This window comes from Oryzias latipes, chromosome 20, assembly GCF_002234675.1.
Source record: "Oryzias latipes chromosome 20, ASM223467v1".
NCBI classification, from domain to species: domain Eukaryota; kingdom Metazoa; phylum Chordata; class Actinopteri; order Beloniformes; family Adrianichthyidae; genus Oryzias; species Oryzias latipes.
In genome coordinates, this window is record NC_019878.2 from 12,126,203 (window position 1) to 12,150,766 (window position 24,564).

At 38.2% G+C, this 24,564-nt stretch overlaps 1 protein-coding gene and 1 non-coding gene across 2 annotated transcripts; one reads left to right on the forward strand and one right to left on the reverse strand.

Moving 5' to 3' along the window:
• Positions 1 to 22,119: 22,119 nt before the first annotated feature.
• Positions 22,120 to 23,989, reverse strand: pomp (proteasome maturation protein). Its single transcript, XM_004080949.4, has 6 exons — positions 23,881 to 23,989; positions 23,523 to 23,620; positions 23,332 to 23,392; positions 22,790 to 22,891; positions 22,627 to 22,720; positions 22,120 to 22,547 (listed from the first exon to the last, which is right to left on the reverse strand). Exons 1-6 carry the CDS (start codon positions 23,881 to 23,883, stop codon positions 22,480 to 22,482), a joined length of 426 nt encoding a protein of 141 aa, XP_004080997.1. The 5' UTR covers positions 23,884 to 23,989; the 3' UTR covers positions 22,120 to 22,479.
• A 166-nt stretch (positions 23,990 to 24,155) lies between these two features.
• trnac-gca lies at positions 24,156 to 24,227 on the forward strand. Its single transcript has one exon. It is a non-coding gene; the product is annotated as a tRNA-Cys (tRNA).
• Positions 24,228 to 24,564: the final 337 nt, after the last annotated feature.

Here is a 24,564-nt window from a genome sequence, read left to right on the forward strand (position 1 = left end):
ATAACAATGTCAGCAGATTTGCAGACACTGTAGCTGCTATTTTGGTCCATTCTTCCATGTAGATCTTCTCAAGAGCCATGATTTTTTGGGGGCTGTTGCTGAGCAACACATACTTTCAACTCCCTCTACAGATTCTATTTTGGATTAAAGTCCAGAGTCTGAATAGACCACTCCAGAACCCTTTAAATTCTTGTTACGTATCCACTCCTTCATTGCCAGGGCGATGTGTTTGGAATTATTATTATGCTGAAAGATCCAATTTCATGCTGGAAGATCCAATTTCATCCCCAATGTTCTCACTGATGGAAGTAGATTTTTGGCCTGAATCTATACTGCTACGTACACACCAGGCATGTGATGTGTGTTCAAGAACGCACTGAACGTTGGTTTTTGAATGTGCTTTCAGCATGTGGTGTTCAAAAAGGTCTGTCGCTACTCCATACTAGCCTATGCACTCCAAGTTGGAGGAGGCTGGTACGAAATGTCAAGGCGATGCACATCTTACAATTCTTGCTTCAGGCTTTTTCTATAAATTGATATATATGAAATACTTGGTGCCAGATAATTCCATCCAGGCACAAATTGCATTTATTAATTTCTTCTTCATGATCACTTTTCAAACGGTTGGTACTTATGTGCTTTGACGCTATCCACAGATCACCAACAGATCCGAGTCCCTGATTGGTTAAAATTCAACTTAAAAGGGCAAAAAGAATGTTTTTTTTTAAGCAGTCCCCAGCCCATAAAAGATACAGGGTTGTGTCAGCCAGGGCATCTGGCGTGAAAATCTCTGCCAAAACCATGTGTGGCGACCCCTGAGGGGATATGTGAAAAAGCGAACAACAAGGTGCTATTAAGAGAGCAGCACCACATATGTTTTCAAAGGGAGTAACAGTTCATGAATTTTAGATTTAAAAAATAAAAAATAAATCAGATGTGCAGCATGTGGTTTATGCATTTCCACCTGGTTTATATGTGAAGGCTTTATAAATGAAACCCATGCTGTGTTACCAGTTTGCAGCACACTTGCGAAATAAGAAGTGTCCCTAAGTTGTGACATTCCAAAACTTGTCTGACCCATCCAGGAACTCTTAAAAAAGCAGTGGTAGTTCTTTTCTGAGGATTTGTTTTTCAAGACCAAATGTGCTAAAAGGCCCATGGGTTATTAAACCTCTTGTGGGGGTCTTTTGTTATGAGTTTTTGCAAACAAACCAATGGGTGGGTTTATTTTTCAAGTATTCCCGCTTCCTCCCACAGTTCAAAACAAACATAATGAATTCAGGACCTTAAATTGTTCATAGGAGTGAATGTGTATTGTTGTTTGTCTGATTTGGCCATGTGTGGCCATAGTATGGACTGACAGTCTGTTTAGGGCTGCTGCAAGTTTCCCCCACCCACAATCCACCACCCAACAGGATGAGGCAGGTAAAGATGGTGGAGGGAAGTTAAGTTTAAATTTTTCTGTCACTTTTATACCAAAGAATATTTGTTGGTTTGTTGTCAGCACTCCAGATGGTTGGAGATAGAGTATGGTGAAACTGATTGAGAGTTGATTCTATGGTCAATGAAACAGAACATACAAATGTGGGATGATAACCTGGACAGTGCTGAAGTCCTCAAAGCAGCCCTTATGTTAGTTTCTTTTACATTTTTCGTTTAGAGTCAACATTTCTCAACTGTTCTCACCAGAACCACGACAAAATCTAATATCAACAACAGAGAACACTTTAATGCCCAGCTCTCCTTGTCATGTTTATCTGAACAGAGCTTTGTTCTTGTGTTTGTAGGAGCGGTATGAACTGTGAAGTGCTGTATATTGATTCTGAGAGCACACCCTTCAACTCTTTCCCACCAGAACAGCTCTGCGATGGGTGGTCCTCCCCGCTGCTACTGCTGCTGTTTTCTCTTTTATGGTCTGCAGCGGTTGGAGTCGCATTACACAGGGTGAAAGCTTTATACCCTTGCCTCAGATGTTGCTCCGTTGGAAGTGGATGATCTCTGATGTGCCTTCCAGGTTTCGAGTTGCAACAATTTGCAGTTTACGATGAGAGAAACTGACTGGATGATTTCACTCAGAGGGAACCTCTGGGCAGCACAGATCCATACAGTGAGCACTCAGTAACATGATATCATGATGAGCAGTTCCAGTCAGATATATGGATTCCACAAAGGAACTTTAAACATGAGGATGAGTCACGTCTGATGTAGTGTTGTTTCTGGTCTTATCTGTTATTTGATAATTCAAGTTTTTGTTCTGATAGACTGTTTTTAAAAGCAGCTATGCATGTCTAAAATATCAGCATAGATTTCAGTCAATTATTATTTTGATTTCTTCTAAACTGCAAATGTCGTCAGAGCAAATACAGCTACTACAGCCAAGAAAGCCACAAAAAAACAGAAAAGAACTGCAGGATAACATACCATAATCACTCCTGTGGCATTTACAGTCCCTGGAGGACTTAATCGGATTATTCTTGGAGAGAAATTGAAATATACACGAATGCGTTAGTGTGCAGACAGGTGTGAAAACCCTACCAAGCAGGGAATACAGAAACGCATGACGGGGGGGGGTTGTAGGATGGTGGTGACTGTGGTCCAGGACGAGCTTCCACAATTAATAACTGAGACACCAAAGAGTCGAAAAAAAAAAGAATTTTGACATTTTAGCATTTTTGTCAGCAAACCAATGAAAGAGTAAGATGTTTGGACACAGTAAATTCAATTTCCTACAGAAAACGAGAAACCTTTCACTTTTGCGGGAAAGAAAAAGCCCCTCCCTGTTTGTAGAAGCCAGATCTCTGGTTGTTGGTCAGGAACAGATGGAGGACAGAGGCAATGTAAGAGGTGCCCTTCTGCTACAGATTAGAGGGCTGTTTACAGTGCGCTTGACCTTTAAGCACTTTGAACTCACCCAAATACCAAACAGTCGTGTTAACCCTGCTGACACCAGGACTTTGCTGCCTTCTACTCACTTTAATGCATTCAAGCTGACACAGAGAAAGCCATGTTAGATGCACCACCACAGGGTGAAAGCCTTTAGTCGGTTTACATTGTTTTGATAGCTAACTAGCAGCACAATTTGAGTTTCTTTGTCAATTTAATGTAAATTTCTTTATGACCAAATTACTATAGGAATGAACTGGCAATTTTGGTAAAAACACTGAGGGCCACATTAATATTGGCGGTTATAGGTTGGCACCAGTGTACGCCATCAGTGTATGAATGTGTGTGTGCATGAATGACTGGGACTGTGACTGTAAAGCACTTTGGGCTTTCTGAGAGGTTAGAAAAGCGCTATATAAGTATACGTCATTTGTCATTTACCTTTGATTCCCCTGAGCCCTGCAATGGACTGGCGACCAATTCATGGTTCACAACTAACTATTTATTTTAATTTTTAAAAAAGATTATTAAAGATTATTAAACTTATTTTAAAAGAGTAACAACAAGCCTGTGGTAGCTACTTTATGAGCTGTAGTTGGCCTTATTGAGCTTCTTTTATTTTAACCATCAATTTAGAAGCTAAAGTATTACTTATTGGATCCAACTTGTATCAACTTTTATTATAAAATACTTCCTTATGGTGTTTATCATAGTTGCAGAGCCACACAGGAAACAGCAGATACAGTTAGTGAAGAGGCTTTGTTGGCACAGCAATGAGAAATACAGCTACAAGAACCTAGAGGCCACACCCACAGAGAACTGGACACTAAGTGTAGTCATGAATACTTTTATCCTCATTCGATTTGAGAAACCGTGAAATTTAGTTTTTGCCTAAATTGTGACTTTATTAGTGAATTACTATTAATTAGTAATAACATTTAGAGTGTGCAAACTTTCTACGAAGCAAATGATTCACAACTAAGTATTAACCTCATGTTTTACTCTTGATAACCAATAGTTTTATGTTATTGTTTTTTTCCCCCTTTCTTGTGAAATAACATAAAATGTAATTAGCAGTCACTTTCATTTACACTGCACTCACTAATCTCATGTGATGCACGTTGAAGAATTCAATAAACAAACATTTTTGAACGTGTATTTAGCCTAAAGTGTTTACAATGAATTGTAGCTACCTGACTAGCGCGTGTCCAGAACCTACAATTGGAAAAGGCTTAGTGCAAAATGTCAAAGCGGTCAAAATCTTGTATCACGTTTGCTCCAGTTTTTTTCTTTCACAGCTCTATTCTGATACATGAAAAACTTGGTGACATATAATTACAAAACCGGGCACACACCGCAATTATTAATTTCTCCTCCATGGTCAATTTTCATACAGTTAGAACTTCCGTGAATCAAATAAAAATAATAGATTAGATTTATCTGCACTTTTCCAGACGCTCAAAGTGCTCAAAATGTGTCCATTATTCATTCACTCTGCATTCGTACTTGGTGATAGTAAACTACTGATGTAGCCACAGCCACCCTGGGGCAGATTGACAGAGGCGTGACTGCCATTGTGCGGAGTCTCCTCTGACCATCACTGGGACATTCATATGCATTCACACACCAGTGGAGCCACACTGGAGGCAGGGAGGGTGAAGTGTCTTCCCCAAACACACAACAACGGTTGATTGGGGGGAGTGGGGATCAAACAGTCAACCTTTCAATCATTGGAAAACCTGCTCAACCACCTGAGCAACTTCTCATTGGAAGTGGTCGCCTGAAGGCGCATTGCTGAGGGCGGTGTGGACGTTAAGATATTTGCTTACTGCTGCAGCCTCACAAAAGATCACGACAGAATCTCTGCTTGGACAGGACCGAAAATGGCAAACGTCATTTCTAAAATCACAACAAAACTACAATGCCCCTCCATGTTTTTGTTTACTTTTCAGCATCTTCCCTCAAACCCAAGCAGAGCTTCTGTTGCTTCTCTAGACAGTATGTGATATTTGGAGCAACTGTTGGCGATTGTCTGCTGACTCACCTCAACAGGAGCTCTGTTAGGGGGGAAATGAGTCACAGGCACAAAAAGGTCACCTCATATGGACATTCGGAAGAGAGATGAGATTTTGAGTTTAAAGTCTTCTGCGCCTCTCCATAAAAATGGCCTTCAGCCCCCGCACTGTGGTGATAAAATGGTTGCACAGCTTGAAAAAGACATCAAACTACTGGTACATGCTGTGGAAGACAGACGATAAGCCACATTTCAAATTATTAATTCTGCTGTAATTAATATTGATTAGATTAGCTAGCAATAATCCATGCTTATCTGCAGAGGACAGTACGAGACATGCGAATAAACAACTCCAGGGCCAAATAAATCTATTTTTTAAAAATATTCAGATGCGGAACGTCACAAACAGAGCTGTCCGCCCTCCAGCAGAGCAGAAAAGAAGTGGAAAAATACATTTCCTAGCTTTTATCATAAACCGCAAAGCAATTAGGTCTCTAATCTGCTTTGCTCATTTGTTTTATAGCCTTTTTATGGATCTGTTGATTTCATGATGCTGTTTATTTCAGCTAAACTGATGTCCAGCAGTTAAAACCACTCCACTCTGTATGTGGAAAATCATTCAGTACTTTTTTTTTGTTCCTAGCACAAAACCAATGAGACAATGTAAGCTTCCATGTTCACTACAGGCTTTCTGAGGTCTGCAGCAGCCTTACTTTGTTTTACACTGTTTAGTTCACTTTATTTACTTCCAAACCAATGTTTACTATTTCTAAAAATATGTGCAAGTAAAAACATGACACATCTACGAGCTTTTCTGTCATGCAGCTGCAGTATATTCTCCACAATAAGAGCGCTCAGACTGCTTTATTCATTTTACTTAAATTCTAAGTGCTTCACAGAACGCCGGTAGAAAAAGATCTATTATTTATGTCAGTTAAAGAGTGGTTGTAGGCCAGGAAATATACTGTTTTTTTGTATTTAGCATTTTACATGAACTCTAAAAAAGCACATTTTTATTGCCTCTTCAGCAGAATGATAATCTAAGCAACTTAAATAGAAGAATTCTGTTCCTGAGGTATCACAACTTCTACCAGGAGCACTTCATTTCTACTGTGCCGTCAGAGATGCTGTTCTTAGCTTTTCTAAAGGTTTAAATGGCATCAAGACAGCAGGGAAGATTATCAGGGACATGCTGAAGTTGACAGCTGATCCTGGAACAGCCTGGGGTGGGGGTGTCATCACACATCCCATCCGTGTTTTAAGGACAAAGACAGCCAAGTGTGCGAGTCGAGTTCAGTTCAGCTAAAGGTTAAAATTCTTGTGACAGCAGAAAAACTGCCAAAAGAATTTATAGAACGGTGTGAAAAAGTCAAACAAGAATTCACATGAAAAAAAGGTTTTGCCATACATCAAACATGTATGGCTTTGTTTTAAACATTAGCTGATGTGATGGTGAGCCCACAATTCTTTTTTTTCTTTTGTTTTTTTGACAAAATAGTCAATAGTCAATGAAAATTAAAAGTTGAAAATTTCCAAACTGAGTGAAATAAAATCATTTTACAGTGTGAAACCTAATATGCATTATTTTTCCCAAATTAACTTACCGTATTTCCCGCAATTTAGGGTGCACTGGTTTACAAGATTACAATGAATGGTCTATTTTATTTAACTTATGTCATCTACAGAATAAGGGGGACCAAGTTATAAGACACATCAACTGAGACAAAAGAGTCAAAGATAAGTCCATTAGTCAGTCAGACTATAACTGCGTTCACAGTAACGCTAGAATTTGTTTGTAACAATTTTATGTATTTTGTGTTCGTATATTCACAATAACTGTAACTCCCAACCTTGTTTTCAACACGTCAAAAACAGACTGATACCACTAAAATTCTTGTTAGTAACAAGTAAAAAACACAGTCTGACAACACTAAATGTTGAAGTGTTAGTATGCTTTTGTTTTATGTTGCACACTGGCACCAAAGCAAATTCCAATTCTGTGAAACTTCACTGAATATGGCAATAAACACTTCTTGAATCTTGAATGCTGTAATGGTCATGTCAGACTTTCCCAGGTTCAGATGGTTAAGGACACCAAAAACCAAATGTGCGGTGGGAAAAATAAAAATCACACAAGAGTCTGCATGAAGTATCAAACCTTTGCACAGGGAGAGCCAAGGGCGTCTGCAGAAAAGAAGTGCTCCGCTTCTGCTCTGATCTGCTCTGCTCTGCGCTCACCCTATGGCAAGCAGGTTTTATTATCCAAGAGAAGAACGTGTAAATCAAGTCATGGTACACAATGGCTCTGTGTCTGTCCATCCAAGCATGAGATTAGGAGACCAGCACTTTCTGGTGTGAAGGACAGTTGGGTCTGCATCCCTACAGATGTTTCCTTTCTGTTCAATAAGCCATGCGGCCATTCAGCACAGACAAAACACCGAGACAGCCTTCAGCACTTCCATGTCCATGTGGTCATTCATGCCGGTTCCGCTTGTTCAGTTTGCAGCATTATTACAAACACACACAATGTTAATGTATATAAAGAACCAAGTAAATGCATAATCAAAAAGTGTAAAAGTATAATGAAATACATACTCATTCCACAATACTTACCTTGTTTGCAACTCGTAATAAAATGCAGACTGACATTTTGAGAGAGTCCTGTGTACCTTTCAAAATTGCTTCAACATCCAGAATTAATACATGTATAAGGTGCTCCAGATTTTAAGGTGCACTGTCGCTTAAAATAGGCTGATCACAAAAAGTGATAGAAATTCATGTTGGTCACACATGATACGTGCAGCCACAAATATTTAAAATTAAACTTAAAATTAAAGTCCCATTAGCTATCACACACCTAGTTGTGGGAAACGTGTTCTTCGCATTTGATGCATCCCCTGGAGGAGCGGTGATCTGTAGAAACAGCCGCGCTCAGGAACCATTTGGTGGTTTAACCCTAACTGCAACCGTAATCCTAACTTTAACCCTTCCTCTGGATGCATGCGGCCATGAAAAGGTCCAGGGCTGACTGCAAGTATGTCCAAAATTATCTGCCAAAAGACACTTTCTAAGAAAAAGATAACAGGTACATCTAATTATCAACAGATAAAGACCTTCTATCTTTATCTTCATTTTTCTCCAATCAATTCAAGACTTAATATCTTGATAAATCTATAAACATATTTCTTGTTGCGTTTCTCAGTTTTTAATTGCTTAAAATGGAACAACAAACCAAAAGAACCAATAAATGGTCAAAGAAAATTTTTCATCCCAAATTAGAGCTTTGCTTCTGCTGCTCAGAAAAGTGATGTGAAGAGATGTGTCCTGTCTGATCTGCCTAGTGTGTGGGCTGTCAACCTAAAATATTGTCAACTGCATGTCTTCCATAACTTTCATTATGCTTCTGAATGTGCCTACGCAAGTGTTCCCTGGTAAAGAAGTGAGTGAAGTTCACAATAACTCCTTTTTTCCTTTCAGACACAGTCCTACGCCCTCAGTTCTGGTGGTCTTTTTTTTGCCAACTGAGGCTGAGTTTTGCTTGTTAAAGTGGCATCCTACTTTCTGCTGAGTCACTCCAGGACTAAAAATGGAAACAGCGTTGGCTTCCTTTTGTGTTTTTCGGATGCTTCGATAATTTGCGGACACCACTTGGAGAAGAGACAAGCTTCCTCTTTCTATCTGCAGCTGTCTGAACAAGATTTTCTGCTTTGGTTTTTCTTATCTGCAGCTGTTGGCAATTTGTACTGAGTGCCAAACAGGAAACATGATTAAAGCTTATAGACCCAGAAGAGACCAATGAAGAAGCACCTTTTAAAACCACAGACAGGTGTGTTACCTTTAGTCTCAAATTCTTTAGAAACACATTTCTCTTTTATTTGGCCTCCATAAGCTTGCTTTTAGCCCTGACAGGCTGTTGGTGCATGAATTGATGCCATGAATAAATCAACAACGGCGTACGCCTCTTCAGGTGTCAAGCGAAAAATATGGAACTTCATGAGAGCTCTCTTGTCGAGACAAACAATGGCTCCAAATGTGATCACACACTCACTTGTTAGCGGAGCGAGCATGCATGGCAGCAAAGAGAATAATGAGAGGCCCGAAGCTGCACCGCGGTCTCGCCGGCCGTGAACTGATGGGCCGGGAACTCATTGCATTAGGGTGAGAAGGATGGAGGAGTGGAGCGCTACACGCTGTAATAGTCACCACACACACCAGCAGACGTGCATCCCACAAATTACCTGCCAGCACCAATACCTGTTCCTCAGCGTTACAGGTCTGTGAAAGGTTAAAGAAAAACAAATGGATGACTGCCTGACGCGACTCCAGCAACAAAAAGCATTTGTGGCTGAGCTCCAGATGAACTGACTTATGAAACACTTTTGTTGTGGAGATGAAATTTTATGTGACTACCATCTCATCTGCACAGAATCAAAGAGGTCAGACTCTGTAAAAGGAATGCCCTTTTGGTGTACTTTTCCTTATCCTGACTACCAGAAGAAGAAAAAATGTCCAGTCAAAAAAAAAACATTTTAATTCACATAAAAACTGCAATTCCCAGAGCCCCACCCCTTCACATTTGGTGTCACTGGGCTGTGTTTCCATTACACATATGCGCAAAACTTTATCAAAATTCTAGAAATGCTGAAAAAAACCCACAATGTTGCAATTACACTGTTTTCATTACATCATAATTAAGGAAAAACACAAACCAACTCAATAAATCATTGAAAAAAAAGATGGATGTGAACAATACTTTGATTTACAGCAGATACATTGAAATTTCTGCCACAGCATTGGAGATATCGGCAAACTCCTTGCACTTGGAAGCAGCTAAGGATAAAGCAATTTTGAGAAATTCTGGTTGGTGATTTTACAGAGGAGCTGTCAATCCGACAATTCTGCATGACACGCTCAACTTTTGATGAGCTGTTGTGATGCTGTGTGACCTCTTGTGGGTCCGGTGTGCGATGCCCAAGGCAGCCAGTTCCTACCAAGAAGAGCATTGTCAGCCGGTTGTTGGTCACATGACTCATTTAATTTGGTTTCTATTGCAGTTTTGCGAAACATGTCAATTTCAATACACCTCAAAAATCTTTTTTTTTAGGGTGATAAATGCAAGGCATATTGTACCAATTTGCGCATTTTCAAACATTACATTGGTACATCTGTATGTCCTCTGTACATACCAAAAGGAGTTAATTCAGTAGTATACAGTAGTTGTAGATATTCAGGTTTATCTATATTATGCATTATTATGCACATTATGCATTGCTTGTAATCAGGAGGACATGGCCTGTTTATTTGATTTTTGTCCTAACCAAATCTGCTGAAATCTATGGGGAAAAGATTATTTTTGGTTCTAATTTTTTGTGTGTTTTTTGTGCTACTTCTTTCTGTGATACAACATCAAAAACTACAAAAGGGTTTGGGACTAATCACGTCTGATCATGAAAACTATAAGAGGAGCTGCAATTAAAAGTTCCAAAGTGTCATAGACATGATCGCTTTTGTTTGTGTGCTGGTCACGAAATCGTCATTCTGTGTTGTTTTTCGTACTTGCTTTATGCATAAACATTACAGAGCAAGACATTGGGGAAGTATTAAATATTGTCCAGTATGAACTGTTTATTTTTATTTGTGAGTCTATTTCGAAGACAACGTTGGGCACAAAGCAGCAAAATCCGTACATGAGAACACAAAAATTGAGAACTAAAAGAATTCTTTTTTAAAGTGAATACAAAATGCTTCCATAGAAATCAATGGTGGATTTTTTTAAATCATTTTGTTGCCTTTGTTTTATTTAATATTTATTATTTGCGTTCTTATTTGCTTATATCATTTTTACACATGATATTGCAGATATAATGGCATTTCATTCCAGTAGAACAAATGTTAAAGGAAGGCCACAACTTTTTTTTTGTTGGTTCAACAGGAGTTAAATGAAGCACTTCTTGAAAAACCAAAGTTTTCTTTTTTGGAGCCCATTTTATTTTGTCGGTTTTACTTGTTTAGGTCTGATGAAGGAGAATAGTAAGGGTTGAGAATAGGGAAAGGAAGAAAACAGAAAAAAGACATGCTAAGAGTAGTTAAGCATAAAGGTTTTTATCCATATTTCAATAACATGTATATATTCACCGTAAATAGCACTGGCGCTTGAATTCAGATGTGAAATACAAGGCAAGTGAACATTTTTCATTTTTAAAGGGATTCTCTTTGATCAGCATTTCACAGAAATATCATACCTCATGTTTTTAGTGAAATACTGAAATACTTTGAAGTTTCATTGTAAACTAAACCATAAATCCTCAGAATAACTCATAGAATAAACCAGAATACAAATATCACTGATTTGTGTTTATTTTTATATGATGGCAAGTTTTTTAATCATAAATTATATAGAAAAATGTAAATAATTACATTAGAATAATCTAGTCTGCATTAACCCTGAATGAAAAAATATTTCACCTACTCTACTCAGAATTTATAAAAATCACTTGTAAAACAAGAACTCAAATTTCTGTCCCTTTTGCCCTCACATTCAGGAAAATCTATGTTTATTTATTCACTGATTCTGCTGCAAGTTATGGAACACTAAAGCAACCATTTGATATCGTCACCCCTCCCACCAGACTGTTAACTTTCCAATACATTTTCAGGTCTTCTAACATGAGCTTAACCCAACTGTGGCCCATAAATATTGAACATGTTCTGCATTCTGGTTTGCTGTACTTGTCTTGAACTGATTAGTCGACATGACAGACGAGCTAAAAAGGTTGTCACTGACGAGGCAAGTACGCATTCACAGAAAGGTCACTGGATGTGAATCACTGAACGCAGCATGGGGTCTACCCTGACTCCTCCTTGTTTCTCAGCACACCTCTTGTCTGCAGCCCACATACTGAGCATTTTTACATCTTTAATGTTTTTTTGCCATGACATGGGTTTCATTCATGGAAGCAGAAGCATGCTGAAAAACAAGGCCTCATGAAATTTTAAAATGTAGCCATTCCATTCCATTAACAAACTTGAGACAAAGTATTAATGGGTGCTTAAAATACAGGGAGCACAGCTTAATTTTTAACTGTCATTGCTGAAAATCAGAATATTTAGAATATATTTGCATTTTCAACGTTTTATCCTGAAAATGAACACTCTGGATTACATCCCTTCAAGACATGTGTGAGTGCTGCAGATCAGTCATGCAGACCCACTCCATGAACCTGCTTACACTGTTTGCAGTTAGATTTAAGCCTGTGAAAGAGTTGAACTCATCAGCTTAAGTTATGCTATCAGCAGAGCCTTTGACACTTTCACTGGCCTTCTTTATGATGTTATTTAACTCTGGCTAATTTGTCTTTGCCTCTAAACGTTACACAGTCTTATAGTTTTGGCAGCTTGTTCAACTCCAAGAAGCCGGGATGCCTTCAATTGAAGAAACATTTTCAAGTTTGCACCTCTTAGAATCAAATCAGAAACTGCAATGTCAAAAAGAAAAGGAAACCAGATCAGTTGCATTTATTTTGAAACAGTTTGGACCAATACTTAAAGTATTCAATCCAGTCTGGATAGTGATACCGTAAAAAGAGTCATAAAAATGCAAAAACAGATACGTTTTTAGTTTGTCTTTTACAAAATGAAATATTGAAAATCTTTCAGACCTGGCTCAACTTTAAGCAAAACAACAAACAGTCGACATTATGTCAATTTTCTAAAATTATGCTCAACAGAGACAAGAGACTTTTTTTAGAGGGATTCAAAATTTAAAAAAACAAACAAACACTATTTCTGCATTAGAGATGAAGCTGAAAAACTAAAAGTGTGGTGCTTTAGAGAGGTCCTCTCTGATGAAAAAGGTGTCTTGTTGTTTTTAACATGTTCTTAAAGCATTGGACATATACGCTTCAAGTTTCATTTCTGAGGTTTTTTTTTTATTCAAATCGTTGGGAATCAGGAGCAGACAAAAATATTCAGCTGGATAAAGCTTGCAACTGTGAATAAGGACAACAGCAAACCACAGCTCATCTGAGCTGGGATCAGGCTCAAAACTGTATGACTGGATAGCTCCAACATTGCTCACTATTTTTCTGTCTTGGGTTGGGGGTGTAAGTAAGCTAGTAGGAGAGGGCTTAAACAAATGGATGATGGGAAATGAAGGCGGGCTTACTCAACACCATTAGGCCCAAGCACAACTCAAATAAGCTACTGTCACTTTGCCGACACGATGTCCTTCTGGTTAAAAACGTCTTAATCATAACTAAAAGACCTCTGGGAATGCTTTTTAAATAGATCAAAAGATGAGTGGAGTGGGACTTTAAGCAGTGGCATAATTATTTAGCAAGGTACAAAAGCAAAATACTTTTTCTGAAGAGTTGTTTTTGTGTTACATTTACTTTAGATTAGAACCTGTAACCCCTGCATAGGACAACGCGGGAGTAGATGATGGACAGATTTAGTTTAGATAGATCTTCATAGAAACAAAACTCTTTCTAAAGAAATAAAAGAACTGCGAAAATCTGAGAATAGTGGTCTTTTACCACAGAAAGGCCGAAGGGCTGATGTTAAACTGGGTTAGAAACAGCCTGGGGCCCTGAGGAGATAGTGAATTTTAGGACATTTAAGAAAACAGCTGCAATCAGAATAACAACTCAACACTCACAAGAGAGGCCAAAAAAAAAAAGAAGAAAAAACTTCCTAAAACTTTTAGGAAATTTAACATGGATGTACCTTAAATGAATCAAAATGATATAACAAGGGAGAATTAACCAGAACGCGTTCGTTTTTGGGTGGCTAATTTGCAAACTGTTTTATTCCTACATGCTTCTTGTCAAACAACATGGTTTTAAAACAGCAGCACCAAAAATTGAAAAAAAGGTTAGAATGACAAAAATTAGCATCCATACTGAAGTGTTTTATTGGGAAAAAAAGAGAAAATAATGTAGAGTCGTTCTGGCATGACTAGTGTTTCTAGATAGAGCTTGATTTCACTTTTCATTGTGACATCATAGTCAAACATAGCTGTCGCCAAAACTATTTACTAATAATCATTATATTAGAAATGTAACTACATCTAATCATCCCAATGTGTTACAAAATTTACATATTAAGTTGATTAAAATGCACAGAAGGATTTACATAAATAAGAGCTAACAAGCAGGAAGTCTGCCACAAAAAGGGAAGAGAAAATTGGTTTGATTTTCAAAATAAAGGACTGCTTGAAGCTTGAAGTTAAGATCCAAACAGAACAGAAAAGCTGTACTTATACTACACTATGCCCTGTTGATGTGCTTGGCTTTTAAGGTTTGAGTGGGCTATCAAAGGTTTAGTTTAGCTGGTTTGGACTAAATGACCCTCAGTTGACACATAATTTGGTTAAAATTTCTATTTTCTGTTGGTGTGAACATCATGGATTACTTTTTAACCCTTGTGTTATCTTAGATGACCCCACCCTTACATTGACGTGTTCTCCCTACCATGACAAAGGTGGATAAAGGTGGAAAGATTTCATGTAATCCATGGACACCAGTGAAGATCACAAATCATTGAAGAAAAAAGGTTCAGAGCACTGTCTAGTGGGTCTAGATGACCCAACTCCCAATGTTAAAGTGCCTAGGATAGCACAAGGGTTATGGTGTATGTTGCAAGTTTAAAAGGTGCCACTGCACCACTCAGTGGAGAGATGTCCACTGACGACTGAGAGCTAGAGATGAACAGATAGAAGGAAGAGTTTACCTGCCATAGCGGATCGATGTCAACCCATTTGCCATTGGTCAAATGGAAGGATCAGAAGCAATGGTATTGTCTCTCTTATCCAGAAACATCAGTCAGCTTCTCTCACTCTTCACGTTAATCTCTTTCTAAACTTTCTTTTAATTGACCAGGCAGAATAGTAGGAGTGAAATGGGGAGTGATTCTAACGTTTGATGGAGCGACTGGGGTGTAAATAAAAACAAAGAGATCAGTCATGGAGACGAGCTTCCATAAATCCATTTATACTGCACAGAAACAAAGCTGTTTGAACCACCATCGACGTAGTACATGAAACATGGCGCTTGTTGATATTAATGTGCCTGAACGTGGCGACCGATCACCAGAACTGGATGCATGTTGTCCCGCGTGATTTCCTGAACCACCGTAGACTCGGCTGTCAGGTTTGTTTCATGGAAAGACGCGACGACACGCACCATTTCACTTGAGGCTGCACAGTGGCAGGAGAATGGATGCCGTGCAAAAAGACAGAACTACATGAGTGTCATGAACAGAGAGCGCCCCAAAGCTCAGCTGAGAAATGAAAGTCAAACTGAGTGTTTTTCTTCTGTTGGCAATTAAACACAGCACTGTTGCTGAGTAAACAGTGCCCTGCAGAAATGGTTAAATCACAGTGGCATATTGTCCCTCAACAGCAGACTAACACGCAACATGGTTCATTTCTACTCAATAAACACATTTGGTTGAAAGCAAATCACATTGATATAATAAGTCTTCAGGCCGTGTCTCGCCACGAGTAAATGAATCACCGTGTGGCGCCACATGTGTGTTTTCCGATGTTTTTGCTCCATTCTCAGCTGGCTTACTTTGTATAAAATGTTCACACCAGCAAATGCAGCGGGGTAGTTTTATTGGACAGCGTTCAGGTAAAGAAATCACACAAAGTGACTGATGTACTGACCCACATACAGTATGTGGACAGTGGCATCATTTAGGAAACAGGCCTGGATAAAAAATAAAAGGTAAAAACGTGACCCTATGCATGGGTTAAACTAAAGTAAGTCCTCTTAATTAGTCCTCTAGTGGTTAAAGGGTGACAATTGTCCCTGGAATGATTGGAAACATGGAGTGTAGCACACTGTGAACATGGACCACAGAAAGAGAAGGAGAAGCAGGACAAAATTCAAAGTTGAGCATGTTTAAGATAAAGGCTAAAGGACTTTGATAGTCCTGTGGCCACAGCTCCATATTTCTCTGAGGTTTAAGGTCCTCAAGACCTCCTTGCACATGATCCCAAAAGGAAAACTGAGGATCATTTGAGACTGCGACTGATTAAAAGACCGGTTCTTTGAGCTATCCAGCCAAACAGTTTTGAGCCAAATGTCAGCTCGGTGAAGAAAAACAAAGACATACCTGGATCTAATAGTGGATGCGTCAGACTGGAACAAATTGGGAGCTTGTGCCCCACCCAAAGTATTTTTCATGCAACAAATGCAATCTTTGTCCAAACATCATTTTTTTTGTCTGCTCCTGATTCACAAAGATTTGAAGAAAAAAAATACTCAGAAATGCACTTTAAACTTAATTTTTTTAAACATGTCATTCATTATGAGAAAAAACCCACAAGAACATGTCAAAAACCCAATTTCCATCAAAGTGGGACTTTGAAGAAAATCAGTTTTCTTTTTAGTGAGGTTCACTGTGATTCTGCATTCCTGAACACTAAACTTCTCCATCATTTCTTTGTCACCTCTGTTTCCCTTTTTTTACATGTCAGTCCCCCCCATCATCACTCTCTCCCTCCTCTAGGGCATGTCCTGGATCACCTCTTTCATCTCCCTCCACAATTTCGCTAGCTCACATCCTACCTGAGGGCCATAACAACTGACAACATTCAACATCACACCTTCTACTTCCAGCTTCAGACTCATCACCCCATCCGACACTCTCTTCACCTCTAGATGTTCTTAGCAAGCTCCTCCTTCAAGATCCCCCCTATGTTTCTCCTTCCATCCACACCATCAAAACAGCTTGAACCTGCTTCAAATCTAGAAGCCTCCCTTCTTTTCCCATTTGAGACACAACTGATCCAGAAGGAAAGTTCTGTTTGTGATTGATTTGTCTTTGCCTTTACCTGGTGGGACTTCACCGATTACAAAGCGTTTCACTTTCAAATAAAACAACAGAGTTATTGAGAGCTGGACCGCAGCATTGTTTATCAGTCCTTCAGTGATTATTGATCATCGCTGCTGCTGCTAATAAATGCAATTACGCAGTACACAGTGTGTATGGTAGAAAGGAGAAACAGTCTGACCTTAAGAATGTGAAGGACTCTTTCTGCTTTAAACAACAGGATCATGTGAAGAGCATGATCTTTAAATGAGAGAAACCAGTTCTTCTGTCTGGTGATAATCTGCAGATTGAGTCCCCTACTGTTCATAAGAGGAACTGCATCTCAGAACAGAAGCTGTTTTTCTACCTATTGTTTATGGAATATGGGCTCTGATGGGATAAAAATACAATAAATACATTTTAATTATGTGAGACCAGTTTTGAAAGAAACTTTATTGGCAAAGGTAGGGCTGCAATTCTACTTATTCATGCAGCCACAATGACAAATACGCTTCAAGTTGCTTAAATGAATTCATCTGAAGCTAGCAGAGAACTCCTGCTATTTGTTTAAAGTCCACTGACAGTGGGGGGTTTTTCTTCTCCTCCCTTAACACTGGTCATCTGGAATTCATCCTTTTTCCGTCCAGCCCAATTCTGACTCCTTCTTTTCCTGAAAACTCCTTAAAAACTGGGGCTCATTTGTCAGGATCTGACAGGTGCTTGTTTTAAGCCTTTTCCCACTGACTCCCACTAATTTCTCATTTCTTTCCTACTAGTTCATCTATCTCCCTTTTCCTCCTCCCTCCCGACCCTCTCAGTTCTTTTTTTCCTGCCGGGGGATGTCACCTCTCTTCTTTGGCCTTTGATGGCCCTCTAAGCCTCATCAAAGGTTCAGGCTCATCTTCCTGAAGCTTTCTCCAGGTTCTCACCACTGTGGCCTTTGACAACCCAACTGCTTTATCACAGGGGGTCGTACTCTCCTTTTGCATTTTTTCTTTTAGCCTTTTGCATCCTTCTTTCTCTCATTTGCCCTTTGGTAGACTTCCCCTCCTCCTCACCAGCCTTTTGATCTACCTTTTGATACCGATGTGCTCCAGCTGACCCCTATGACAAGAATACTGCTGAAATGGATGGATCCATCTGACTGCAGGTGTAAGTGTGTTTAGTTACAGAAAACCCATGATAAAGTCTGAATCATAGTTCCCAGATACCCAAACTGTGGCACATATGGGATCGTTTGTTGTCAGTGACAGCCTCGGAATTTTCCCTTTATTCAAAGCTTTCAGCAAAAAAAAATTAAAAAAAAGAACACAAGAAAAATAATAATAATGAACTGACCCAAAAGTTCTACTAAGTTAGTAAGGGAAAAGCTCTTTCCTTCCAGCAAACCCGGACGTTGAGAATTCAGATTTTATAGGTCAGAAAAGGACTCAAACAGAGCTATTGATGGGTTTACGTTGCCATCTCGTGGCTAAATAGTGAACATCAACTGATTTTTGTCTCTCAAAATAACTGTTCGAATTTTTGCACAATGACATCCCAACAGCTGATAAACTTTAGCTTGTGAGGATTTTTGGCAAAAAAAAAATTTTTTTAACATAAAATACACGTAAAACGTAGAACTTCAAAACGAACTCTGCAAAGCCAAATAAAACTTAACATGTTGACATTAATACTAAATAAAATAAAAAATGTTCAAGATCTTGATAAATTACAGATAAAGACGATAAATATAGTTACATAAAAAACAACAAAAACCTTTAGTAGGCAACCCTACTAACTAAATGTAGTAAATTGTTTTTAATTATTAAATTCATTTCAGGAATAGAAAAAAAAATTGTATGTTTTTTTTACATTTATACAAGTTTTACTCATGAGCTTGTGCAGTGTGCATCTTTAAAGGGTAGGCTTTTACAGTAATACCATTAGAAATAGCTTGGTGCCACTGCTGTAACCAAAAATTTACAAATTTTTTTAAACCAAATATAATTATATAATGATAATAAACACTACAACACAACTGAGAGAAAAAATCTGAATTTAAGACGAACCATTTTAATTTGTATGTCTTTTGTGCTGCAATTGCATGCGGTCTGCTCACTATCGCTCGCCCTCCAGGAATACGTCGTATTTCCCAGCATGCTCCGCGGGCTCAAAAATCGTCTTTTACTGACAAATACCCTTTTAAATTAAGTTTTAATTTCCTTCATATTTCAACAATACGTGTAATATGGTATGTGATTTAAGTTAGCCAAGCCTCGTGCAATTTGAAACCATATGTTTGTAAGCCACTTCATACCAGTGTGTTTATAATTCAGACGGCAGCAAGCTTTGGTTCGGTTGGTCCGACGGCAGTGGGATTTATAATTGATTGCCACAGTCACAGAAAACTTCTACGTTGCTTCTCTACCCTCTCACTGCCGACCTTGACTAGCCTTTTGTTTTTGTCAGAACCCAGTATCTAGTAATATTGTACAGCATTCAACAAGCTACGGAATGTGTAATAATAGAAAAATATGTACATAATACAAGGTTGAATGATCCAAAGTGGCTGAGAAATGTAATTTAGTTGCACTACTTTTATTTTCTGAATAATTCTGAAGGATGAATTGTCTGTTTAACAGAAAAACCTGAAAAATTAGAGCCTTCGTTTCAGTCATTTAAGTGTAACAAGATATGTAAGAAATGTAAACAGAAAATGTTTCAAACTCATCCAGTTTTAATGGCACCATCAAGGGAAAATAATACAATCTTAAAAAGTATTAAGTCAGCCACCAACTGTGCAAGTTCTCCCACTTTTAAAAGATGTGACTGACCTGCAGAGAGCTGGGACCAAAGTCAATTCTACCATCAGGAACACACTCAGTAACAGTGACTCAAATCCTGCAGTGCAAGACGTGTCCCCCTGCTAAGACAGGACATGTCCAGGCCCGTCTAAAGTTTACTAGAGAGAATTTGGATGATCCAGAAGAGGATTGGGAGAATGTCCTATGGTTAGATGAAAGAAAAAAAGAACCTTCTGGTAAGAACTCTACTCATCGTGTTTGGAGGAGAAAGAATACTGAGTTGCATCCAAAGAACACCATACGTACTGTAAAGCACGGGGGTGGAAACATCATGATTTGGGGCTGTTTTTCAACAAAGGGACCAGTATAACTGATCCGTGTAAAGGAAAGAAGGAATGTGGCCATGGATGGTCAGATTTTGAGTACCTCATAGTTGAGGTTAAAAATTGAACATAAACTGATTTTTTTCTCGCAAAATGATAACTTCATCCCAACAGCTGATAAACTTTAGCATGTGAGGCTTTTGGGCAAAAACATTTTTTGACATAAATAAAAAATGTTCAAGATCTTGATAAATTATAGATGAAGATAATAAAGTTAGAAGGCTTTCTTTGCTTATTTCTTCAGTGGTATGATGTAAAAATAAAAAAATAAAAATAAAAAACAACATTTTTTTAGTGAGCAACCCAACAAACTAAATGTAGTAAATGGGTTTTAATTATTAAATTCAATTCAGGAATAGATAAATGACAAAATTTTGGCTTGAAAATAATGTATGCATTCCTTTTTTTTTTTTTTACATTTATACAATTTTTCTCATGAGTTTGTGCAGTGTGCACCTTTAAAGGGTAGGCTTTTACAATAATACCATTGGAAATAGCTAGGTGCTCCTGCTGTAACCAAGAAGTAACATATTTTTTAAACCACATAAGTTATGATAATAAACACTAGAACACAACTGTGAGAAAAATCTGAATTTAAGACGAATTGCTCGCCCTCCGGGCCAGGAATACGTCATATTTCCCAGCATGCTCCGGGGCTCAAAATAGTCTTTTAGTGACGAATATCCTTTTAAATCTACTTTTAATTTCTTTCATATTTGAAAAATAAGTATAATATCGTATGTAATTTAAGTTAGCCAAGACCCCTGTAATTGTAAAAACCATATGTTTGTAAGTAATTTCATATTGGTGTGTTTATAAAGCAGCGAGGAGAGAAGATGTGTTTGGCTGGTCCGATGGCAGTGGAAATCGAAAGCATTTGCAACAGTCTACGTCTCTTCTCTACTCCCTTCACTGCCAACCTTGACTAGCTTTTTTTTGACAAATTTCAGAACCCAGTGTCTATTAACATTGTACAGCATTCAACAAGCTAATGAATTTGCTCAATGTCTATGCTACAGCTTCAAATGTAACTATAATGCCAAGCTAGCAAAGCATGTCTTTTAAAAAAATGTTGTCTACAGACTTTCAATGAAGAGTAGCTGTTTTAGATGTTTATGTTACTTTAATAAGCAATTAAAATAATAAAAATGTAATAATAGAAAACTATTTTAATAATACAAGGTTTTTAATAATCCAAAGTGGTTGAGGAATGTAATTGTTCAGTTGCACTACCTTTATTTTCTAAATAATTCTGAAGGATGGATTGTCTGTTTAACTGAAAAACATGAAAAATTAGAGCCTTCGTTTCAGTCATTTAAGTGTAAAAAAATATTTAAGAAATGTAAACAGAAAATGTATCAAACTCATCTAGTTTTAAGGGCACCATCGAGGGAAAATAATACAATTTTGAAAAGTATTAAGTCAGCCACCAACTGTACAAGTTCTCCCACTTTAAAAGATGAGAGGCCTGTAATTTTTCCCACAGGAATACCTCACCTATGAGGGACAAAATGAGGGGGGTAAAAAAAAAATCCAGAAAATCACATTGTTTTGAAGGAATTTCCTTGTAAATTATGGTGGAAAACTTGCACATTTGGTGGCTCACAGTTGGTCAGCTCAAAACAAGAAAGATTTCTGGCTCTCACAGACCTGTAACTTCTTCTGTAAGATGATCCTCTGTCCTCCACTCGTTACCTGTAGTAATGGCACCTGTTTGAATTGGTTATTTATATAAAAGACACCTGTCCACAACCTCAAACAGTCACACTCTGAACTCAACTATGGCCAAGACCAAAGAGCTGTCTAAGGACACCACAAACCAAATTGTTGACCTGCACCAGCCTGGGAAGACTGAATCTGCTGTAGGTAAGCAGCTTAGTGTCAAGAAATCAACTGTTGGAGCAAATGTTAGGAAATAAAAGACATTCAAAACCACTGATAATCTCCCTTGACTTGGGCTCCCTGCAAGATCTCCCCCTGTGGGGTCAAAAATCTCAGAACCACACAGGGGGACCTAGTGAATGACCTCTTATCTTTTTAAGTGGAAGAACTTGCACATTTGGTGGCTGACTAAATACTTTTTCCCCCCACTGTATTTCTCTTAGCAGATTAATTTTTTTCTATTACTGAAAGGCCCGAGACACCCCACAGAGGGAAAAAAAGTGATTCTGTTTGAGGAAAACAGGATTGGATTAAATTGCACACAGACAGTCATCAATTAAGGAAAGTATCTTTGGAGGAAACAATTTATTAATCACTAAACACTTGAGTCATCATATGGTGAGAGGAAGAGCTTCCGCTCTAATAATTCCATGCTTTAATTTCAACATAAGATTCCAGGTAAAAAAATAAAACTGGAGCCATGAATCCACATGAACAAGGAAGTTATGAAATTTATTAGCAATAACAACCAACTTCGTTCACACAAAAGTATCACTAAATGGCTGCTTGGAAATTATTTGTACATAAATGCAAACCAAAATCTGACCCACTGTTTGTCCAGATGTTTACTACAATGTTCCAGTAAGAATGAATGACTTAATCTAATTAGGAACAGAAACCTAAATATTTGAGTGGGTAGCGAATTCTGCAGCTTTCACAACAATCCCAGCTTGTATTCCACCATCATGTGTGGCTCTCCCATCATTTCACTCTGAGCTGGATCTGCAGGAAGACAGTCATTATGGTTAGATTATTGTAAATTATAGTACTTTCTGTGACTCTTTTTAGTTCAAGCTCTCACCGCCGAGGATGTCCTCAAAGCCGATGGTGTCATCGCTGCCTCGCAGTGTGTCGAGAGCCAAATTAGAGCTCTGTAAGAACGGCAGACGCTGGATCTAGAACACAAAATGAAGATTTTGACTAGAGACTTAAGCAGAATTACATGGGGTGTTGTTGCCACATACCTGTCTGGCTGCCCTGTACTCCATCTGCAGTTTGAGGGGAGCATGAAGACCCTGGATGTTTCGAAGTGTTGAGAAATTCATCTTGTCCTGGTTAAGCACAAACTACACCACACAAGAACAAAATCATGTAGTTTTAATTGGGTGTTAACTGTAGTGCAAAACATTGTTTGTGGCTTTAAAAGATCTCAGAAAAAACACCATGGCAAAAACTATTTTCATTAAAGATCATGAAATGTCATTAAATACAAAACATTATAACAATCAAAACAAACCATTGATGATGTAGAAAAAGCATCATCTTTCTCCAAAAGATAATAGATGTACATATAAAAGATAGATGTCATTGTTTTTGGTAAAAATGTAGATTAATCCTTTTTATTTAAAGGTAGCAAGATGTAAACGGATAAACACTGACCAGTAAAAGAAAAAAGTACCATTGCATATATATTCCAAAGCTAAGAGAGGATTTTTATACTGAAGTTTTATTTTTTATTGTTTAAAACAGTTCTGGTGAAAAACAGGGATGGACACAAAAAACTTACATTTTTCTCTGACAGTTCCAGAGGATGGCTTGGAAGAAGCTCATTCTTCACACTGGTGAAGCTAACATATAGAACAGAAAACAACCCATGAAATTAAAGCATATGTTTCTGGAGGTATACGCTCTTTAGCTATCAAGAACATATAAACATAAAGCAGAAACTAGGAAGCATCGTGGTGATCGGTTTCCTACCCGCTGCGGAGAGAGTCCTGGATCCCGTACGATCCCTGTGGGCACAGTCCGGCCACAGGCACGCTGTCTTTTAATTGTGAGCGAAGTCCCCGGGTGTTCTGTGGTTCACAAAAACACACATTTCTTGTAAAATACAGTTCAAACTAAATTCATTCATTTTTGCGATGTGGACTGGAGGTTTGCTGCTAACTAGCATTAGCGTAAGTGACTAATCGAAATCCCATCCCATCAGTATAAGGACAAAAACAGCGAAAAGCAGCAGTACAGAAAGGTTAAATAAATTAAAGGAAAATAAGATTAAATAATCAACGTGGTTAATGTACAATACTAAGTATAACGATTTAAATGTCTCAATTACCATTGTGATTCAGTTTTCCTCACTTTACTTTCGATGACTTCGAACTTCCGGTTGGGTCGCACGAAGAAGACGACACATCCGGAATAAAAAACAAACATCAGCCAAACGTAAATAAAGCTAAACATTACATTATTATTCCTGTTGTGAAAAATAGTAGGTATTGGAACTTTGATCCCTAAAATATTCGTACATACCTGGAAACAGCGAATAGGATGTACCGTGTCCACCTGATCCAACGATAAATACCACAACTAGACGCCTAACTCTCAGGCAACGGGGGTATAGCTCAGTGGTAGAGCATTTGACTGCAGATCAAGAGGTCCCCGGTTCAAATCCGGGTGCCCCCTCTTTTTCTTACGGTGGTTCTCATACATTTGAAACAAACAAATGTTAGTTGGCTATTAAAAACTACCATGAAAAAAAAAAACATCAAAGATTTGATTTATTTTGTATTTCTCTTTGTTCACTTCAGATGATTGACTTCAGGCCATATGTAAGGCACCTGTGCAAAGCAAAATATTGTCTTTTTTGACTGAGGTAAAAAATGTTTCACCCACTGAGGGTTTAAAGTTCTGAGGACTGGACTTCTGCTGGCACTGAGATTGTCTTTGTCTTTTTGAAAACCTTGAAAACCTTTCAGCGCTGCATAAGAAGTGAGAAATATTGGCTTCTGTTTATGGTTTT